This window comes from Glycine max, chromosome 7 (assembly GCF_000004515.6).
Source record: "Glycine max cultivar Williams 82 chromosome 7, Glycine_max_v4.0, whole genome shotgun sequence".
In the NCBI taxonomy this organism is placed as follows: domain Eukaryota; kingdom Viridiplantae; phylum Streptophyta; class Magnoliopsida; order Fabales; family Fabaceae; genus Glycine; species Glycine max.
The window spans coordinates 38,655,883-38,675,881 of NC_038243.2; the positions used below are offsets into that span (position 1 = coordinate 38,655,883).

Consider the following 19,999-nt stretch of genomic DNA (forward strand, 5'->3'; position numbering starts at 1 on the left):
TTTTATGTATTTACAATTGGTAGTGCAAATTTTAATTATTTTTTCACAATAATAATTTTTTTTTTCTGAAAAAAATCCCAAAATCCAAACAAAGTAATATAGAGAATCATACACATCATATCCGAATGTGTGTTGAAAGACAGAAGGTCCTATTGAGAGAAGACTTGAACAAAATCAATTTGAAAGGAGGAATACAAAAGATTTTCAATTTAAAAAAAAATCTAAAAAAAAAGCAATTTTTTTACTACCTGGATTTTAAATAGGAAGAGATTAAAAAACAACCTCTTAATCTTATATTCCATATGATTGTGGGTGTCATTAAAACTTACCATCAACGCAAAATGAAAAACAAAGAATCACGCATTTATTGAGGAGAAAGATCACTTGGTTCCAATTTCCAATCCATGTATTAAATAATTTCATTAACTTTTTTCTATTTAATTTTAATTGTGTTCAATTAATTATCCGTCTCTATAATTAATTTATTATTTTACCCTAGTTTAAGCGGGAAAAAAAATTATAACAGACTTCCTTTCCTTTTATATATTAAGATTTATTATCCTCAATAGTTGGCTAAGACATGATTCTACTTACGTGCGATGTCTAACTCGCCCAAATGCCTTTATTAGAGTCTAATTCGATCATAACTCAGCTACTTATTGTGGTTCAAACTTTAATGGGGACATAGAATCTAAGGTCAATACTTGGTATTCTTTTTTCTACATGTAACAAGTTGGTATTTCTTATACTAGAAACCTTGTATACTTGTACTCAAAGCACTATGATCAAATTTCTTTTTCTATGTTTTTGTGAACAAAAGTGAGGAACTGAATGGAAGAAATGGAACATTTTTTTATGGGGGAATCCTTTAGTTTCTGTTTTCCCATCCGCAGCAAATATTTGTACAAGGCATTTTTTATTTGTTTATTTTTAAACACAATTAATACAAGTTGAAATCTTACTTTTTTTTCTTAAGTACATCATTTATCTTTATCCCCGCTCCCCCCAAAGAGAAAATGTAACGTACATAGGAAGAAACTTGCTCAGATAATGAATATCAAATTAAAGCCAAGAATATATTAGAGAAGTGAACTTGCTTAAAAGTAGTAGAAAGGGAAGAAGATGCCTGACAACCTACAGGGACTAATACCAACTTACTATATATCAAACAATAAGAGGCACGACTACCTGATACACTACACCAAGAAAAATACTCAGACTCATGGAAGGTCTTCAACTGCAAATTTTTGTACAAAGATCAAAATGCTAGAAGTACTACTAATACCACTACCGTCTTCTACTACAAAGATGGGGAACATAACTTAGGTTAAATTTAACTTAACTGTTGAAAAAGGAAGTCAGCGCCCAAAATTCTATCAATTAATGTCTTTAGATATTATAGAATGTCATCCCCTCCTTGAGAAATTAATGCTGCTCCTATAGATTTCATCACTTGCTCCTAATTAAACCTTACACACCACCTTCATGAAATTAACATTTCCCTGTGATGATAAGAAAAAGACTTAATAATGTTATATTTCATTTTAAAATCAATTAACATAACATGAAGTTGTTCAATTAATATATAAACTGTATTCCAAGAATTGAGACAAGCGTATAAGACTTTTCAACAAATAAGATTGAATGTATAAATGAGAAGTTACTATTAAGTAACATAAGATGAAGTGATAAAATACAAAACATAAAGAATGAGAAGAGATGTGGATAGTAATTGACATCTTACCATATTGTCTTAGCTAGCAGTCTTGTCTCCTTGTCCAGAACAGAACCCTTTCTCATCATCAACTCTAGTCTGCTGAAACCCCTCATTATTCTTATTCTTATCTTTCTTAGATGAACCTCTCCTGAGGCCTAATCTCTGCTTCCACCTGCTTGAACTCTTTGGTATTCTTGGTAACTCCTCTTCATAGTCATCATTCACAAGCAACTCATCCCTCAAAGTCACCTTCTTATTGGAGCAATCACTCTTCAGAGGCAACAACATACCCTGGAAAAAGACTTCATCTGCTGATATCATAGAATTGTTCTTGACAGAGAATTCGAAATCCGAAGAGACGGGATCTTCTCTGTATATATTTTCATGCTTGATTGCTTGTTGGGAAACCACAAAATCATAAGAGAAGGAGATTCTGGGGTCCATGGTTGAAGCTCATGCACTACTAGTGAACTAGGTGATTATAGAGCATGGACAGTATTCATGTGGGAAAATTAACTTATATTATATCTTCTGTGTTTCGTTCAGTCTGAAGGGTTAGTTTCCACATGCAGATGTTTGCCCTTTTATAATGACGGGGATTCTACTATGTGTGTGTTTTTAGTGGACATAACATGTTGCTTAGATTTGTCTTGTTATGCTAGGAATGCGGGTCTTCACCTTTAAGTGTTTTTAGCTGTTGCCTAAGGCAATTCCGCACCGTGAATATGAGTGTACACTTTTGCCAAATGATATATACTACTGACGAATTGCAGCAAAATATGTTTATATAATGTTTGCCTTTATCTGTATAATAACATTAAGTGTTTTTTTTTTAATCCTGGATGAAGGACAGCAAGTACGCAAGTATTTTCTAATCCTTGTATCAAATATTAATACGGTTTGTGATGCATGAGGATTGTTAATCCTAAGAAATAACATTAAGTGTTTAGCTGTAGTAATCGAATTTGTTTAGCCTTTTCATATAAAATTCTTAATTTCTTATCACATGTAATGTGAACTTTAACTTTATCATCGAGTAATTAATTATTGGCATCTTTTTAATTATTTCATTAGTAATTCTGAAATTTCCAGTATCATTATTTATTATTATTATTTTTGTTTTTATCTCTTAAATATATTATCCATTTCACTTATTTTTTCCCTGTTATCTTCTTCTCTCACAATATTACACTTTAAAAGATGTAACAAAATATTAATCTTTTTTTCATTAAATATATAAATTATATATGTTAGTTCTTTTTTCCATCCTTATTTTTAGAAATTCTTTAAAAAAATCATATATAAAATAATAAAATATAGGCATACATTATGAATCTTAAAAATAAAATACCATAAAATTCCTAAAATAATTTATTTACATGTATACTATATACATACGAAACTGTTATATAAAAAGAAAGTATACATGTGACATTTTCAAGAGCTCTATGCAATAAATTTATTTGAAATAATAATAATTTGTTTTTTAAATCATAACAATTATTATGACTGATTGCTAGCAATCAACTTTTAAATAGAATTAGCAAAATTTGTACACATTAGTGCAACACCCAATTAAGAAATAGTATAATTTAATTTGAAATCGAATTAAATGAAATACAAATTTTAGCATCAAAATTATACAATTTAAACAGAATTAATACAAAATTAAATGCATTTGAAATCAATTTAAGAATTATATTTCTACATACTAATTAAAAACGTTAGCTTTGTAACAAAAAAAATTTAAAAACTTTAGCATTATAACCCAATAAGTGTTTTTCATTATAACATTTTAGATTTTTATATTAGCATGAAAGAAAATTGGAAAAATAATGAGATGGTGATATTTGTTAGAAAAGTGACAACTAAATTTTTCATCTTAATTTTTATATGCAATAAATTGACATTTAAAGAAAAAATGAAAAGTCATAGATAAATTGTAGAAAATGAAATTTAGCATTATATTATAATATAATATGTTATTTAATCATAATTTCAATTCTTTTTTTCCTCATATATTATTAAAAAATACTATTTACACGCGCATGACACGGATGACTACATTCTAGTTTTATTGCAATATTGAATTTTTGAATGTTCGATTAATAATGAATTTTAATTTTATATGTCAAAATTTATGTGTTGAAAATAAGTTCTATATAGTATATATATGATGATATAATTTTTAAAATTTTAAAATATTTAATTGCAGTTGAATTATTTTATTGGATGGAAATTGTTTTTAATTTTAATGAAAGAAGTAAAACAACATTAAAATCATTCATATATATATATATATATATATATATATTACTTAGAAGTATAAACAAATCAAATGGATTGCAAAAGAAACATACTTATTACATTAATGTTGTTCAAATTGAAAATTAATTGTGTGCCAGTATTATATTATAAAAAGTAATGAGATGAAATTATACAAAAAAGAACAATTTTTTACAACAAATAGATATATAATTTTTAGTATAATCAATATTGAATATGTGAAAAGAGAAAAGCATTTGTATAAAATCTAATCAATTTATTTTAGTTTTTTGACAGAATCTAAATAACTTAATACATACTTTTATTTTTATCTTTTGTATTTGGTGGTTAAGTTAATTAATGAAATACATATTTTAAATATATTTAATTAATGAAAAAGATAAATTTTGAATATATTTTAAAATATAGTAAATATTTTATTTTTCAAATAAAATATTTATATTTTAAATATTTTTTACTATATGTTTTAAATATTTTCTTAATTACACTCTTCCTTTGACAGTATTCATATCTACTTATAAATAAACCATTTTCTCCCTTTAAGCATGTTTTTTCTTATGTTATATTATATTTTTTTATGATAATATTTCTCTATTCAATTTTAAAATTTTAATTTAACATATTTGTATTTTATATTATTTTTAGTTTATTTTATCCAGCAACATACACAAATGACAAAAAGGATAACGACATTATTTGCCGATGATTTTGACTATTGTGACCAGATGAGAGCCCTGATTTAATTAATAACTTCAAAGCTTATTTGTTAATAATTATATTTGCACACTCACTTTTTTTTTTCATTTTCTTGCCATATCATTTTTTTCTCTCTCTTAAACTTTTCCTTTCCTATCACATGACTTAATCGGGTACTTTCTTTTCTTTTTTCTTTTTATCTCCCTCTTTCTTCTACTTACACATCCAGTACTCCAAAATGAAATGTACCATTATGACTTAAATTATGTACTTGATGGAGAATGGACGAGTACTTATTATTGATCAAGCTGATGAATCCCTCTAACAAGTGCTATGCAAAGCATGTCAAAATTTCGTTCAAGATTTTTTCACCAATCGTATATTTAGTATAAATTTTTTAATATTAATTTAAATATAATTTTAAAAAATTATTAAAAAAAACAATATTTACTGTACATAAAAAAACATTTATACATATAGAGAGACAAAGACAATGTTTAAATGTGCTAAATATTATTAAGGAATGAAACTCAATTAGTTGAGTAAGATGTGTTAGTGTTTTAAACCTCTTAATACCTATCTTAGATTCAAGTAAAACAAGAAAATAGAATAAAATAAGTGAACAAGATGCTCAATCTTTTTGAAGTCCATGCATGTGAGTCAAGTCAGATTACTTAGCACAAGTAGCATGTCTATTTTATATTCTTCTCTTCTTTTGTCAAATATTGGAAAAGCTAGTTGTAAGCACTAGAAGGAAACAAAGTATACATACAAATTAAGTAATGCTAAGACTAATAATTCATTCATACGGCCAAGAATCTTTTAGTTGAACTATTGACCTTCACGTGTTTCTTTTCCAAGAGTGTCCTTCACATGAAATCCCCACCCTCATTGTGGACTTGTAGAGTTTAATATATTGCTTGGCAATTGAACTTGGGACAAATGGTCTCATCCCACATCGTAGATTGTTGTTAGTACTTAGCACAAGATTCATGAAATTCACCACATAGCTAGCTAGGTTGCTGGAAGAAAAGTTAGGCCTTAGAGTCTGTCACCCTTATGGTCTCCTATCTTGTTAGCAAAACTTGTCTCTTGTAATCCAATAAATGATGCTTTTAGTCCTTATTTTTTCTATTCTAGTATCATCCAATCAATGATGCTTTACTCATTATTATAATGTAATCTAATCCAATATCATATACACACTCAATGCTCGAGGCTCATTTTACTATGTCAGATCCAGAAAAACCCTCTAATTTATTTTTTTGTGTGGCATGCAATGCATGAATCTTGCTCAAAACGTAACACGGTAATCTCTTTGGATTATCCTGCAAAAGGGAGTAGTAAGCTTTTAATTACTTTGTTTAATTCTGTGAATGTGGTTGTGTTGCATTGCTTAATTTAAGAGTTTTACTTAGTCTATAACAACTTAGGAAATGGAAATATAAAAAATGATTTTACCTGACAAAAAAAGAACATATCCAACTCAGATCATGTTTGATAATGATAAAAGAAAGAGTATTCCAGCATATCATATATTTTTATGAACACAATGTGAACACAAACACGCCTCCATAGCATAGGTTGAATCTAACATCAAACATAACATGACAAAAACTGTAAGCAATGATATACAGTGCTGTTAGAACTCGACTGAACAACGTTGTGATAGAAAATCATACGCAAAATTTGTACTTCAGGTTCAATTCGTCTCATTGACTATCCTTTCTCAAATTTATCTACCTCGTTTTCTTTAGCACTGAGGGAATATTTTTTTCTTTGGGTTAAAATTATTGTTGTGTGAACGGATATATGTTTGAAGTTGTTGCAACCCTAGCTAGCACAAGTGATCATGGCTTTATAATTAAGGCGACTCTTTATCAGAAGATAATCCAGTCCCATTTTCTCGAGACATTCGAGAATCTCAATATTTAAAAGTTAAGTACTTTTATAGCTAGTCTCCACTAGGTTGGCGAGAAAATGAACAACCTAGTTAACTCATCTTTATGACTTCTTTGCCAACTTAATAATCAATAAATAACCAACCTCGGGTACCAACAATGACTTTAAAGTGGGTGGTTAGGGAAATTTCCTCGCCTCTGCTTAACATAATCACATTAAATTTAATGCCCATGACTAATTAAGTATGTGTTATTAAATTACACTAACTAAGCAACAAAGTGAAAAGAAAAAATTTGCTCTATTCATCACCAGCCCAAGCATAGAAATATTCATGGTAGAATCTAGAATCATCTCCACGGGTCAAGTCTTGATGTAATCACTTCCAAGAAGTTTGATGTGAATGATTGGAGTATGTGAATTGGGTTCGTTAGGCTTACTTAATTACAAAGTTCTCATTCAGCCAAGATTGTGTTTCTATGCACTATGATGTGGGGGATGACTCTAAGTTAAATCCCTTGATTCACAGTATTTGTTTTATAGTAGTATTAATGAATTGTAGTCATGATACAATACTTTGGTCAGATGTACTATTAGAAAGGTTCTCGAGTCATAAAAGTCATTGGGTTGGGTTTGGATAGTTGGGTTGGGTTTGGATAGTGGATACTTGTGCTTGGTAACATTGATCCAACATGTTTTACTTTATTAACTACTTATATGGGCCAAGTGAGCTTAACAATGGCCAAAAACAAGATTATATTGATGGCTATGGATTCTTAACTTATTAATATAGATCACCTTAATCATTCCAACTTTTTTTTTAAAACAAAAGAAGGGAGGAGATTATTGTCACTACTATAAAACAGAGATTTTACGATGGTTTTACTAAAATCGTCGTCGTTAAGAAGATGATGACATTTTTGTAATTACTGTGGCTATTTCAATGACAATTTTCAAAAACCATCTTTGAAATTAATAATCCACAACGGTTTTTAGATGACCCATTGTTGAAATAAAAAAATCAAAGAGGTTTTGGAAAATCGTCTTTGAAAGTGAAGTATTTTTTTTCCTGTGCCCTTATTGTGGATTTCACCTCTCAATCTGTCTCACTCGTACTTCAGTCTCCTTGCGCCCTGTGTCTCTCCTGCTTAGTTTCTCCTGCTTGGTCTAACCCTAAAAAGCTTATTTGCACCACTGTTGAAGCTTATGCGTGTCGTCGTCGTCACATGCCCTTGCCCTCACGGTTGCTTCACTCTGCCCATTATTTGTAAGGTTTGTTTTCCCTCACTCATTCCCCCTCGTGAACCTCAATGCTTGCTTTTGTAGCCTTGTTTCTTGTTGGCTATCTTCTTTTCATTTCTTTTAGGATGAACTCAGTGCTTCATGTTTGGTACTTCTGAGATTTCCATATTACTTTTCTTTTTCTTAGCTATCTTCACATAATTGATTATTTATGCTTCTTGTACTTTAGTGCTAAATCCTAGGTAGAATCAATTATAATGTCAAATTCACATGTCTCTTTCATATAGTTTTGAAGTTGCCAGAATGCAAGCTATTCCTACTTCCTAACTGTATTTCATTCCTTAATCATTAAAATCCTTAGTTCTATAGGAAAAGATTAAGAATACCCTTCATATCATTGGAGAAAATTTAGTGTGACACATGTTTTCCCCAATTTATTCTTAGTTCTACATTATTTGTGCACAATTGTGTAAATTTAATGTGACACATGTTTCCCCTAATTTAAAGACATTTTTGCCCTTCACATATTGTAATTTGAGCAATTATAGATGGATGACATTGTTTGTTGATGCAAGTGAAGGATGATCTTATATTGGCAATCCCTTATATTTGAGCTATGGTAGCTCACAATCAAGTTCTCTTCAAATTATAACTGGTTGCAATGAAAATGAAGAAAGACAATAATTTTTTTATTAGAATGAACATGTGTAGGGATCTCTAAAAGATTAATTTTAGGTTATTTTGGGTTGTTTTATGAAATTCAATTTTGTTTACATGCTTTTAATCATGAATTGACTGTGTTTGATGGATCAATTGATGTTCTAATGCAAAATTATTGTGAAGTTGATATGTTCTTGTGTTGAGTGTGAATCCTAGAAAGTGGATCTTTTCTAATTAGCGTGAATTGATAAAATTAAGTAAGGAGAGATTTTTCGTAAGAGGAAGTGAGATATTAATTTTGTATTTTTCCTCTTTTCGTGCTTTTTAGGATTTTTTATATAGTCTGGAATTAATATTATAATTTGGAATTAGAATAGACTAACAGAATGACATTCTCAATTATTGTTTTAGTTTTAATATTTAGTATGAGTTTATATATTTTCATATTGTTTTAGTGAATCTTTGGTGCAGTTTTGTTTGATTATATTTCACTTTGTAAATTAATGATTAGAATATTTGTGTGTTTAGTTATTTATATATTGTGTGTGTTTATATATATGTAATCCTATTTGTATATTATGAATTGTGATTGAAATTGAGTATAAATGGCAAATTGAACATGTGTTAATTTGTGAGATACACATGAACACGTGATGATGGATTGTGACATTGAGAGGTGTTAAATTGTGGACATGAGATATGGTTGTGAATAAGTGTGTGATTAATACTTGATGTGATATTACTTGTGTTTTAAGTTGTGAATTATACAATAACTCGACTGGTGTTTATCTTGAGAAAAGTATTTATGCGCGAGGTGTTAAAAGGAAAGTGTAGGATTCCAAGTTAGGAACCTGAAGTGTTAAATTGTAACGCAATGCACGAGATGTTAAAAGGAAATTGTAGGGTTCCAAGTTAGGAACCTGAGGTGTTAAACTGTAGCGCAATACGCGAGGTGTTAAAAGAAAAGTATATGGTTTCAAGTTAGGAACCTGAGGTGTTAAACTGTAGCGTAATGCGCGAGGTGTTAAAAGGAAAGTGTAGGGTTCCAAGTTAAGAACCTAAGGTGTTGAATTGTAACATATTGTGTTAAACGTGTTTTTTGAAAATAAGTGTGAGGTCATGGGTATTGTATAATTCATGAACAGTGTCTGCATGCAAAAGTTGCTTTAGGGGTTAGACCTGAATCAGGAAGGTGAAACCCTAATGGATTCTTTAGAGTCTAGGCCTTGGGAGTAAATACACTCGGTTTGAGTACTCCATTAAGTCTATGTTAATCTCATATGGTTAGAGCACTTTCACAAAACAGAGTAACCCTGACTGGTCATCTTATGATTTCACTTAGTGAGAGTGACCTGACATACCCATTGTGTAGGGTGTCTTGTTATGTACTCCATAATGTCCTGGTGTTATTTTTCACTTACATGGTACCATATTGTATATAGGATTGAGTTTTAGTGTATCTGTTGCATAATGCTTGTGTAATGATCATTGTGACTTGTTACATGATGGTGGGTAATGAATTGTGAGTGTAAGATGTTGTAATGTATTTGAGATTTGTTGTTCTGAACACGTGATTAATGTGAAGGTGTGGAATGTGATTTTGTGATTAAATACTTGGGACAAGAGAAGTTACGCAATGAGTGGTAAACTGATGCAAATTGTGCTAAGTTGAGCTTTTTGTACATATATTGTATATATGTGTCTTCATTTATCTTTATCTGTTTAGGAATGCGATAACTTACTCCCTATGTGTTGTTTGTATTTGGATCCTATGATGATCTCGAACCTTGTGTTCGAGGGAGCAAATGGTTAGGTGGATTGTTTTAAGGAATCTCGTGCTGGAGGATGTTGGGACACAATGCTCTGATAGGATGTGACATTGAGGCATGAGTTTCTGTTTTAATTGCATGATATTCCAAACATATCATTTTACTTTATTTTATTCTGCTACTTAACTTGAGTTCTTTTGTAAACTTGAACAACCTTATTTTGAACTAAAAATGTTTCTGAGAAGTTTTATTTTATAACAGTGAAGTGAATGTGAATTTTTTACCCACACAGATTTACTTATGATTTTATTGAATAAAATTGATTTAATTAAATTCCGCATTTCATATGTTTTTCCCATTTATATGCATGTTGGGGTAGAAGGTGTCACAACAATTGATACGAGGAATGATAATTTTGCTTTAGTATAATTGCAAGATTTATGCAAAGTGGAAGGCAAATCAAGATTTGCTCCTCAATGATTTTCAAAAAATATGGCTAGGCAAATGAGGAATTTACAAAATTCTTGGAAGACACTTGGATTGGTTCAACTTCTCTTAAAGAAACGTTTTTCTGAATTCTATTAACCTCTTTTAATGCATGTCTTCGTTTCTATATATAAAAAGAAAATGGAGTGGTAATGGGTGGCTTTGGATCGATGTGGAAGTGAAACAGGAAAATGTTCTCCAAAACCTAGTCCTAGGAAGGAAAAATGATTTTCTAACTGAATGACCACCACTGCATTAAATATATAAAATATTCCAAATCTTAATATTACTGAAGTGTTTATATATATTTTCTAACTTAGGGACAAGGGATGCAAGAATGCAGAAGATGTAGAACTAGAAACCTATGAACGTATAAGCGTATATATAATAGTATCTCTAGAATAATACTGCAATTGAAAACTCAGATTTCAGAGGGTAGAAATAAAAAACCATGCATAAGCAATAGATTAACAACAACTTGAAGTTAATATTTAAATTGAAGTACCTTCGTTATTATCTAGTAACATATAAGTACTTGTAAAATTTTGGTGCAAAAGTTAACATCAAGTTGGCATGGCCGAGTTGGTCTAAGGCACCAGGTTAAGGTTTTGGTCCGAAAGAGCAATAAAATTGTGACTCCATGACCCAATGGATAAGGCGCTGGTCTACCGAACGTGGAGTTAATATTTTTTTTTTTCTACACAAGCTTCTACATGTGGAAGATTTTATAATTTTTATTTCGTTGAACAGAAAACATTATATATTTACAACCTTTGGTTGTTGGAGATATTATAAGATTTAGTTTGTTAATTAACTTGCTTGTATTGACATAATATAGCTAATTGAAACTGATTCACATTGACTTGTTATTTATTTTAACTCGGCTATCCTTGTCAGGCAACAAATTGTTGGTCCTCATACTACCAGCGGCCAAGTAATCATTGGTGCATGAATTTTTCAGCGCATCATTGCAAATAATAAATTATTCTGGATTCACATTTGAATCAAAATTATATATGATGGGAAATTGGGATGTTCCTTGACCGTGTCCAAGTCAAGACATGTATAATGTAATCACAAATTGTCTTATCTCCCCCCAATCAAGATTTTCGAGGAATCACCAACCTTCATAAATCCTAAAGAAGGAGCATGGTACGTAATGTAATGATCTTATCTTAATCTACACTTGTTTCTCCTATATCAATGGTCATTGGACATATTCCAATTATTTATGTTGACTTCAAATGCTTATTACTAATTAGTACTTTTCTTTGCAACTTCTGGTTATGAAAAACTATTGCCTAACTAGCTAGCTAGTAATTAAAATAAGGAGTGCCCTCTTTAAATTAAGTTCCATCTATTTATATATACTAAGATAAGCCGAAAAGTTTGGCATGCTGTTAGATTGTCATTACAGTAACCGTAATTTAATTCTAGCTAATTTGCTAAAGTACCAGCAAAATGTATCCTACAGTAGATGAACATGATGAGGTATATGCAGCTCATCATAGACATCCAGGGTATGTTCTACCAGTTGTGGTGCCACCAAATTATGGCCCTCCTCAAATTCCATCCTATGCTCCTCCATACATCAGCAACAGTGTTAGTGTAAGGGGTCCTGTGATTAGGACACAGCGATGGTCAACTGGTCTGTGCCGTTGTACTGATGATCCTGGAAACTGTAAGAACCCATGAATTATGTGATCTCATCTCTAAACAAAACTTAGATACAGTTCTACAAGCGCTTTGATCCGGTTCTCCAATCAGAATTGGAATTTCATCTCAAATACAAACATTTATTTTGCAGATTACTGAGATGAAACTCCAATTTTGATTAGAGAAAAACACTAAAAACACCTATAGAATTGTATTTAAGTTTTGTCCTTCTTCATTCTCAATAGTATAAACATCAAGCAACTGAGATATACTACGGTTGTTTATTTTCTAAGGTTTGGTCACTTGCTTCTGCCCCTGTGTTACATTTGGATTGATAGCAGAGATAGTAGATAAAGGCAATACAAGTAAGTTTTTAATTTTTATTAAACACTGCATATATGAGTACAATATATACTTCATAACGGTTATGCTTGCTTTTTTTTTTTTTAGGGGAACGGTTATATGTTATATCTAATTATCTATTGCAATTTTTTCTTGTCTTTTTGTTTCATATATGCAGCTTGCACTTGTGCTGGGGCTATTTATGGGACCCTACTAGCTCTGAGTGGGCTTGCATGCTTGTATTCTTGCTATTATAGGTCCAAACTGAGGGTACAATATGACTTACCAGAGGCTCCATGTATGGACTGTTTAGTTCATTTCTGCTGTGAAACATGTGCTCTATGTCAGGAGTATAGGGAGCTTAAAAACCGTGGATTTGACTTGAGCATAGGTAATACCTTCCTTAACTAGAGATTGACAAATAAATATACTGTCATCTCATCAATTTCCGGATCTCTACTTTCTTAATCTTTTTTTTTTCCTAATCTTTATATATCATTTCAATTTTTTCTTTTGAAATGATGTATTGAGGGTGAGAATCTTGGTGAATTGTCAGACATCATATGGGTTTGCTGGCTAAATAATGCCTTTGAATCTTTGTCCTAAAATCAAGTGCTGTTTAAAAATTACTAATATAATGAGCTTGATCTATTATATGAATTTTCATTGGGACAAAATTTCACCTCCAATTTTAATTCGAGAACAAGATGAAAAACACTTAAGGTGCTATACTTTCATTAAATCTGATTGGAGGGATACAAAATTACTTTTTCTTTTTTCTGTCAGATTGACTTCGTTTTTTTTCCTTGATTATAATTAATCTTTGAGTTGTCGTTCTTCGAGCTAGAGTAATTTATTGCTTTTATTAAACTTCTTGTAACCGGACCATCAATATTTTAACCAAAAAAAGACTCAGTAACTTGGCATTTTGCGGTTACACGTATTAGAGACTATGATAATTTTAAAAAGCACTAGCTGCATCAAACTTTATAGATATAAAAGGTTGACAAAAATGGAGCATATAAGATTTCACCTTGTGGTTTTTGTTTGATTATTGTGGATTATTTATGAGCACTCCTTTACTTTCTCTTTTAAATGTATATGAAACTGACTTCTTGTTGGGTAATTAATTGAAATATAGGGTGGGAAGCCAACATGGAAAGACAAAGGCAAGGAGCTATAGTATCACCAGTAATGTCACAATCTATGACAAGATGAAAAGTGAAACCTCTTTAGGAGCATTTTGGTCTACCCTGAGATCGAGCTGTTGGTTGGTGCTGTTAATTTCAACTCCTTGTGGTGTGTGTCTATATATATATATATATATATATATATATATATATATATATATTCTGTTTGCTGCTTCGTTTGAGTTTTGTTTTATCAGGAGTTGGTTTGAGTGTTTTTATTATTCAAAAGAAATGAACATTTGTGTCAAATTATCTAATCCACAGTTATCAGGCTTTATCTTTTACTTAGACATCGATCCATTCAAGTTCCAATCTTAAATTTTAGTCTTATCAGTCTGTAATCCAAAAATTATTTTACCCTCAAAGGTCAAAGCATTGGACATACTCAATGGGACGACTTAAAGTGCTAATCATAGACACCAAAGTGAAATGGCTAGAGTTGCATTACAAACATATATCAAAAAAGCCAGCTTACCAAACCCAAAAATAAAAAAAGCCAGCACGAGGATAATTTTCAAATTTTGATTGTTAATTTTTGTGTCACTCTTATCATGTGAAGGGTCGGGGGCTTGAGGAAGCTATCAAATCCCAATTTTTACATGGGTTAAATCTTGTAAATTATCTCTTTTTTCATTTTTGACCCCATAAGTTTATTTTTTTTAATTTTAATTCATGTAAATGGGCGTTTTTTCAATTTTGATTCCTGTGAATTCTTTGTTTATTTTTAGTCATAAATTTATGTCTTTTCAATTTTATTTTCTATAAGATTCTAATTTTTTTATTAAAAAAAATACAAACTTACAGGACTAAACATAAATAAAATATCTTATAAAGATCAAAATTAAAAAAATACAAACTTATAGAGATTAAACATGAAAAAAAAATTATAGGAACCAAAATTAAAAAATTAACTTAGATGAACCAAAAGCATATTTAAATTTTTCAATAATATAGATAGATTCAAATAGAATTTTTTCTTTATGATTTAGATACATCATATAATCAAAGTCGAGTTTATGAACATTTAAGAGAGTAAAACTCTCTCAAGTTTAACATCTATTTTTGGTTTACAAGAACTCCAACACATTTTTCCATAGAGAACCTAAACTTTATCACTTGGATCAACCCGCGTTGGTGACCTCCATGGAGACTTGATAATATCGTACTCAAATATAATATTAATATATGCAAACTTAGATTATGCACAAGATTAACTACATTAAATAATTATTTGTAAATTAATTAATGTTTATTTAGTTTATTAAATAAATAAGTTTAAGTTTAGATTAGACTATATACAAGAACTAAGTTTAAATTTTATACGCTTAAATTAAGAAATGATACATAATTATGTCAACACAAATATATTTATAAGATTTTTTTATGTAAAAAAAATTATGATTCAACAAGACATAAGTATATTTCAAAAACTAACATAAGTTGACACAAGTAGTTAAAAATCTCAATCCTCTCATCTTTCTCATCAATGTGGATTCAAATCTTTAGAAGTTACTTTCTTTGCTTGATGAATAGTCCTATCAAAAGAGATCTTCTAATGCTTAGGGAGTAGGGACTAGTTGATTGGCTCACTAAATAGAATTGAGTATCTTCCCATTCGACTAAATTTATGCATAAAAAAAAGTTTATTCCAAAAATTATTATTAACTAACTCTGATATTCTAAGCTTTTTTAAAATTTATTTTCACTCTTCATTAACTTCTGATAATAAAATATTTATTAAATATTAAATCAATAAACCTCAAAATACTTTCAGAAGAAATTTGACAAAAAAAAGAAAAATAATAGCCTTATAAACAAATCAATTTCGAATTTAGTACTCTTATTAATTTAAATTTTGAATATACGTTTTGAATAGATGCGTTCGTACATGCATCTTTGAATTTAAGTAATTATATTTTCTGATTATAAATTATTATTAGTCTCTCTTTTTTTGTATACAATGATGTTAATGAGGTTTGAACCTAAACCTGACGTACAAATTATCAAAACCTCTACTACTAGGCCTACCCTAAAGGGTTATTAATTTATTCTTCTTTTATCTTATTCACATGCCTTTCAAATGTGATCTTAATTTAAAATATTCTCTATAATCAAATTTTTATTTCAATTTCAATTTAACAATTTTTATCTTATATTGTTTTCTTTCTAAATTTGAATATTCACACATTAAAATAATGACTACATTTTAAACATTTTTTCTTTTTTATTTTAATATTTCTAAACATCAATATTTTTCCCATAAAGACCATAGGTATTTTCTAGGGAGGCAAATCCTATTTTGAGCTAGGTAAAACTATTATGAGTGACAACACTTTTATTTCATAATTCACTTAATTGCATCCTCAAGACTCGAATGCACCCGTTAAACTGTAACAATCTTGTGCGATCAAATTATAATGGTTTAACTTACAATAATTATTGCAACATTAATAACTTTATACAAAATGTGAATCTTATAACAACAACCATCAAATTATAATTATATATCACATTGATTGTTTATATCAAAGACAAAACTAAACAACCATAGAAATATAATAAAATGATTTATATTTGTATATATTTCAAAAATATACATTACCTAAAATTTGATGTACATGAATGAGGTATCATATCATTTTGAAAGAATATAATTTTTAATATATACCATTCACGTGAAAAGAGCTTTGAATATATGAGTTTTGAAATAAAATTATTTGATTAAAAATTATTAAATAATATAATAATTGGTGCAAGTGATATCAATGTAATTTTTTTTATTATCATAAGTAAAGTATTCACCAATTTTGTTCATAACTATTTTTACTAAAAAATTTGACTAATAATCTTTAATAACATTTTCTCTTCCTAACCATTTTTTTATTTATTTACAAGACTCAAACTCAAAACTTTTTTTAAAGAAACTAAGTTGAATAATATTTAGACTAACAATTTATTAGTAATACTAATGTAATTTGATCTTATAAATAAATAATGTATCTACATTATAAAAACATCATGTTCAATATTATCTCTAGAAATTTTTTCTTTGCACACAATATTATCTCTACAACAGTACACTTCATATTTTAATATCTTTCCTGGTAAAAGACAATTCTTTAAATATATTCTAGTCTTGAGAAATTAGTCATTTACTTTAGGTTGGACATACCCTAATTTGTTTTTAAAAAAAAAAACATTTTTCCTCTCTTCTTCTTATCCTAAAAGAAATCAAGGGATCCAAGTTGAGCAATGTACCTGAGTTCTTGTAAATCCTGATATCTCTTTAATTTATATGGATAAAAAAAATCCTAAAAGAAAGCAAATAAATAAGAGCATTAAATTTATTAAATAAAACATGCATGATCCATGATGTTGACCCAAAATAAGAACCCATGGCCCAAAAACAAAATGAGGAACCCAATCAAAATGTCCCCCTTCGAATAAAAATACAGAAGCGTCCTCCCTCCCTAGACCCTAGTTGTTTCTGCCACTGTTTCACTCAGAAATGGCGACGTTCACATCGATTCAGCGTGCGCGAACCACTATGCTCTCTTCCTCCTTCAAGCTTCGAACACACCTTATCTATGGCAACCACTTCACCCAAACCCTAACTACAAAATCTCTAACCACCTCTGCACTTCCACACGAGTATCAAAGATTCCCTTCCCAGCAAAACCAACACCAACCACCCTCTGATCCCACGCTTTTTCAGGGTCAACAACAATGGCAGCAACAACATCAACATCAAACTCAACCTCAACATTTCAACCCACAGACCCATAACTACCCCAACCCTCCTCCCCCTCCCAATCAATTTCCTCATCACCATAACCATCAATCTCGCCAACACAATGTTCCTCCTCGTCCATTTCCAGAAAATGGCCGAAACCATAATCAGTGGAACCCCCAACCCACACCACCTCAAAATCTCAATTTTCAAACACCCACTTCTCAAAATCCAAACTTTCGCATACCCACTACCCCAAATCGATGGAACAATCAAAACCTTGCTACCCCTAATCAGTGGAACCCTAGGTCTCAGGGGTTCCCAAACCCTAACCAATTCCAAAACCCTAATAACCAGTTGAACAACAATCAAACCTCTGTTCAATCACAAGCGTCCCCTGCTCCTCCTCCACAACCTCCTTCGATCACTGATTTGACACGTTTGTGCCGAGAGGGGAAAGTTAAAGAGGCAATTGAATTGATGGATAAAGGGGTCAAAGCTGATGCTGGTTGCTTTGCCCTTCTGTTTGACTCGTGTGGACAATCTAAGTCCCTTGAGGATGCTAAGAAGGCCCATGACCACTTTCTACAATCCACTTTCAGGAGTGATCTCACACTGAACAACAAGGTGATTGAAATGTATGGGAATTGTAAAAGCATGACTGATGCACGTAGGGTGTTCGATCATATGCCCAACAGGGATATGGACTCTTGGCACTTGATGATGCGCGGCTACGCAAATAACACCAACGGAGATGAGGCATTGCAGTTGTTTGAGCAGATGAATGAGCTTGGTTTGGAGATCACTTCGGAGACTTTGCTTGCTGTGTTGTCGGCTTGTGCCAGTGCAGAGGATGTGGAGGATGCTTTCCTACATTTTGAGTCTATGAAAAGCAAGTATGGAATTGAGCCTGTTGTGGGGCACTACATGGGGCTTTTGGATGTTCTTGGACAATCTGCATACCTCAAGGAAGCTGAGGAGTTTATTGACCAGTTGCCATTTGAGCCCACGGTAGCTGTATGGGAGAAACTGAAGCATTATGCTCGCGCTCATGGAGACTTTGATCTTGAAGACTATACTGAAGAGTTGATTGTTAGTCTTGACCCATCAAAAGCTGTTGCCAATAAGATCCCCATGCCACCTCCGAAGAAGTATACTGCAATTAACATGCTTGATGGCAGGAACAGAATTATTGAGTATAAGAATCCTACACTTTACAAGGATGATGAAAAGTTGAAGGCCTTGAGTGGGATGAAAGAAGCAGGGTATGTTCCTGACACAAGATATGTTCTTCATGACATTGATCAGGAAGCAAAGGAGCAAGCCTTGCTCTACCACAGTGAACGTCTAGCAATTGCCTATGGTCTTATTAGTACTCCACCAAGAACACCTCTTAGAATCATCAAGAACCTTCGAGTCTGTGGTGACTGTCACAATGCCATCAAGATCATGTCCAGGATTGTAGGGAGGGAATTAATTGTCAGAGATAACAAAAGGTTTCATCATTTCAAGGATGGAAAATGCTCTTGTGGGGATTACTGGTGAAAGAATCATTACTTGAAATCCTACAGTAGCATGGACATATCATTTTCTACCCGGCGTCTCCTTATACCGGGAAAACAAATGTGCGTGGAAGCTTTAACACTACTAGGATAGGAGATGAAATATGTAGTATGCACTGATTTAGAATGTATTTGCTTCTTGTTCAGAGATATTCACTTAATCTCTCTCTCTCTACTCAGGGCTAATACCTGTGATCCCATTAAAATTTGCTCTTAACATGGTTTTTGTATATTGGTTTTTTGGTTCCAGCAACATAACACTAGCTGTATTGATTGATCCATGAAAATTTGTAGAACAAGTTAGATTGTTTGAAGTTTGGTTTTGAAAAGATGTTTACAAGGATATCTTCGATCTTCATAGTTAAAGACGGTGTATTGGGGGAATAAATTCTTTTAGGCCCATGGGGTATGTGATTGCTTGTAACATAGATCATATTTTTTATAGTGTGTTTGAATAACACTTAAGAATCAATTCTATTCCTCAAAATCATGGCGGTACCATGAAAAAGTAGAAACAACTGATTGTTGTTGCTTTGCCTTTACCATGAAAAAGTAATTGATTATTTCTCAAGATAAATCTAATCCAAACACACAGCACTGATTTGGAATTGTAGTCTACAGCAACTGGTATGCTGTTAAAACAGCTGTCACTGGTTGCTGATTGCATTACGTGATGGCGCTTCTGAGCTTAGGCAAAAAAGAAATGGCGAGTCAGATTTTTACTCGTGGTGGAGAGCATGAAATATAAACTTTACTAAAAGCTA

At 31.1% G+C, this 19,999-nt stretch overlaps 3 protein-coding genes across 3 annotated transcripts; 2 read left to right on the forward strand and 1 right to left on the reverse strand.

Annotated features, from left to right (window-relative positions):
• Nucleotides 1-1,192: 1,192 nt before the first annotated feature.
• On the reverse strand, nucleotides 1,193-2,211 carry LOC100527536 (uncharacterized). The gene is given in 2 exon segments (NM_001250540.2): nucleotides 1,193-1,502; nucleotides 1,745-2,211. A coding segment is annotated over 1 exon segment (408 nt). The 5' UTR covers nucleotides 2,162-2,211; the 3' UTR covers nucleotides 1,193-1,502; nucleotides 1,745-1,753.
• A 9,726-nt stretch (nucleotides 2,212-11,937) lies between these two features.
• Nucleotides 11,938-14,622, forward strand: FWL2 (protein FW2.2-like 2). The gene is made up of 4 exons (XM_014777566.3): nucleotides 11,938-12,436; nucleotides 12,705-12,776; nucleotides 12,932-13,144; nucleotides 13,895-14,622. Exons 1-4 carry the CDS (start codon nucleotides 12,217-12,219, stop codon nucleotides 13,969-13,971), a joined length of 582 nt encoding a protein of 193 aa, XP_014633052.1. The 5' UTR covers nucleotides 11,938-12,216; the 3' UTR covers nucleotides 13,972-14,622.
• A 2,729-nt stretch (nucleotides 14,623-17,351) lies between these two features.
• LOC100818823 (pentatricopeptide repeat-containing protein At2g15690, mitochondrial) lies at nucleotides 17,352-19,549 on the forward strand. The gene has a single exon (XM_003529345.4). It carries the CDS (start codon nucleotides 17,452-17,454, stop codon nucleotides 19,216-19,218), a length of 1,767 nt encoding a protein of 588 aa, XP_003529393.1. The 5' UTR covers nucleotides 17,352-17,451; the 3' UTR covers nucleotides 19,219-19,549.
• The last annotated feature ends 450 nt before the right edge of the window (nucleotides 19,550-19,999 follow it).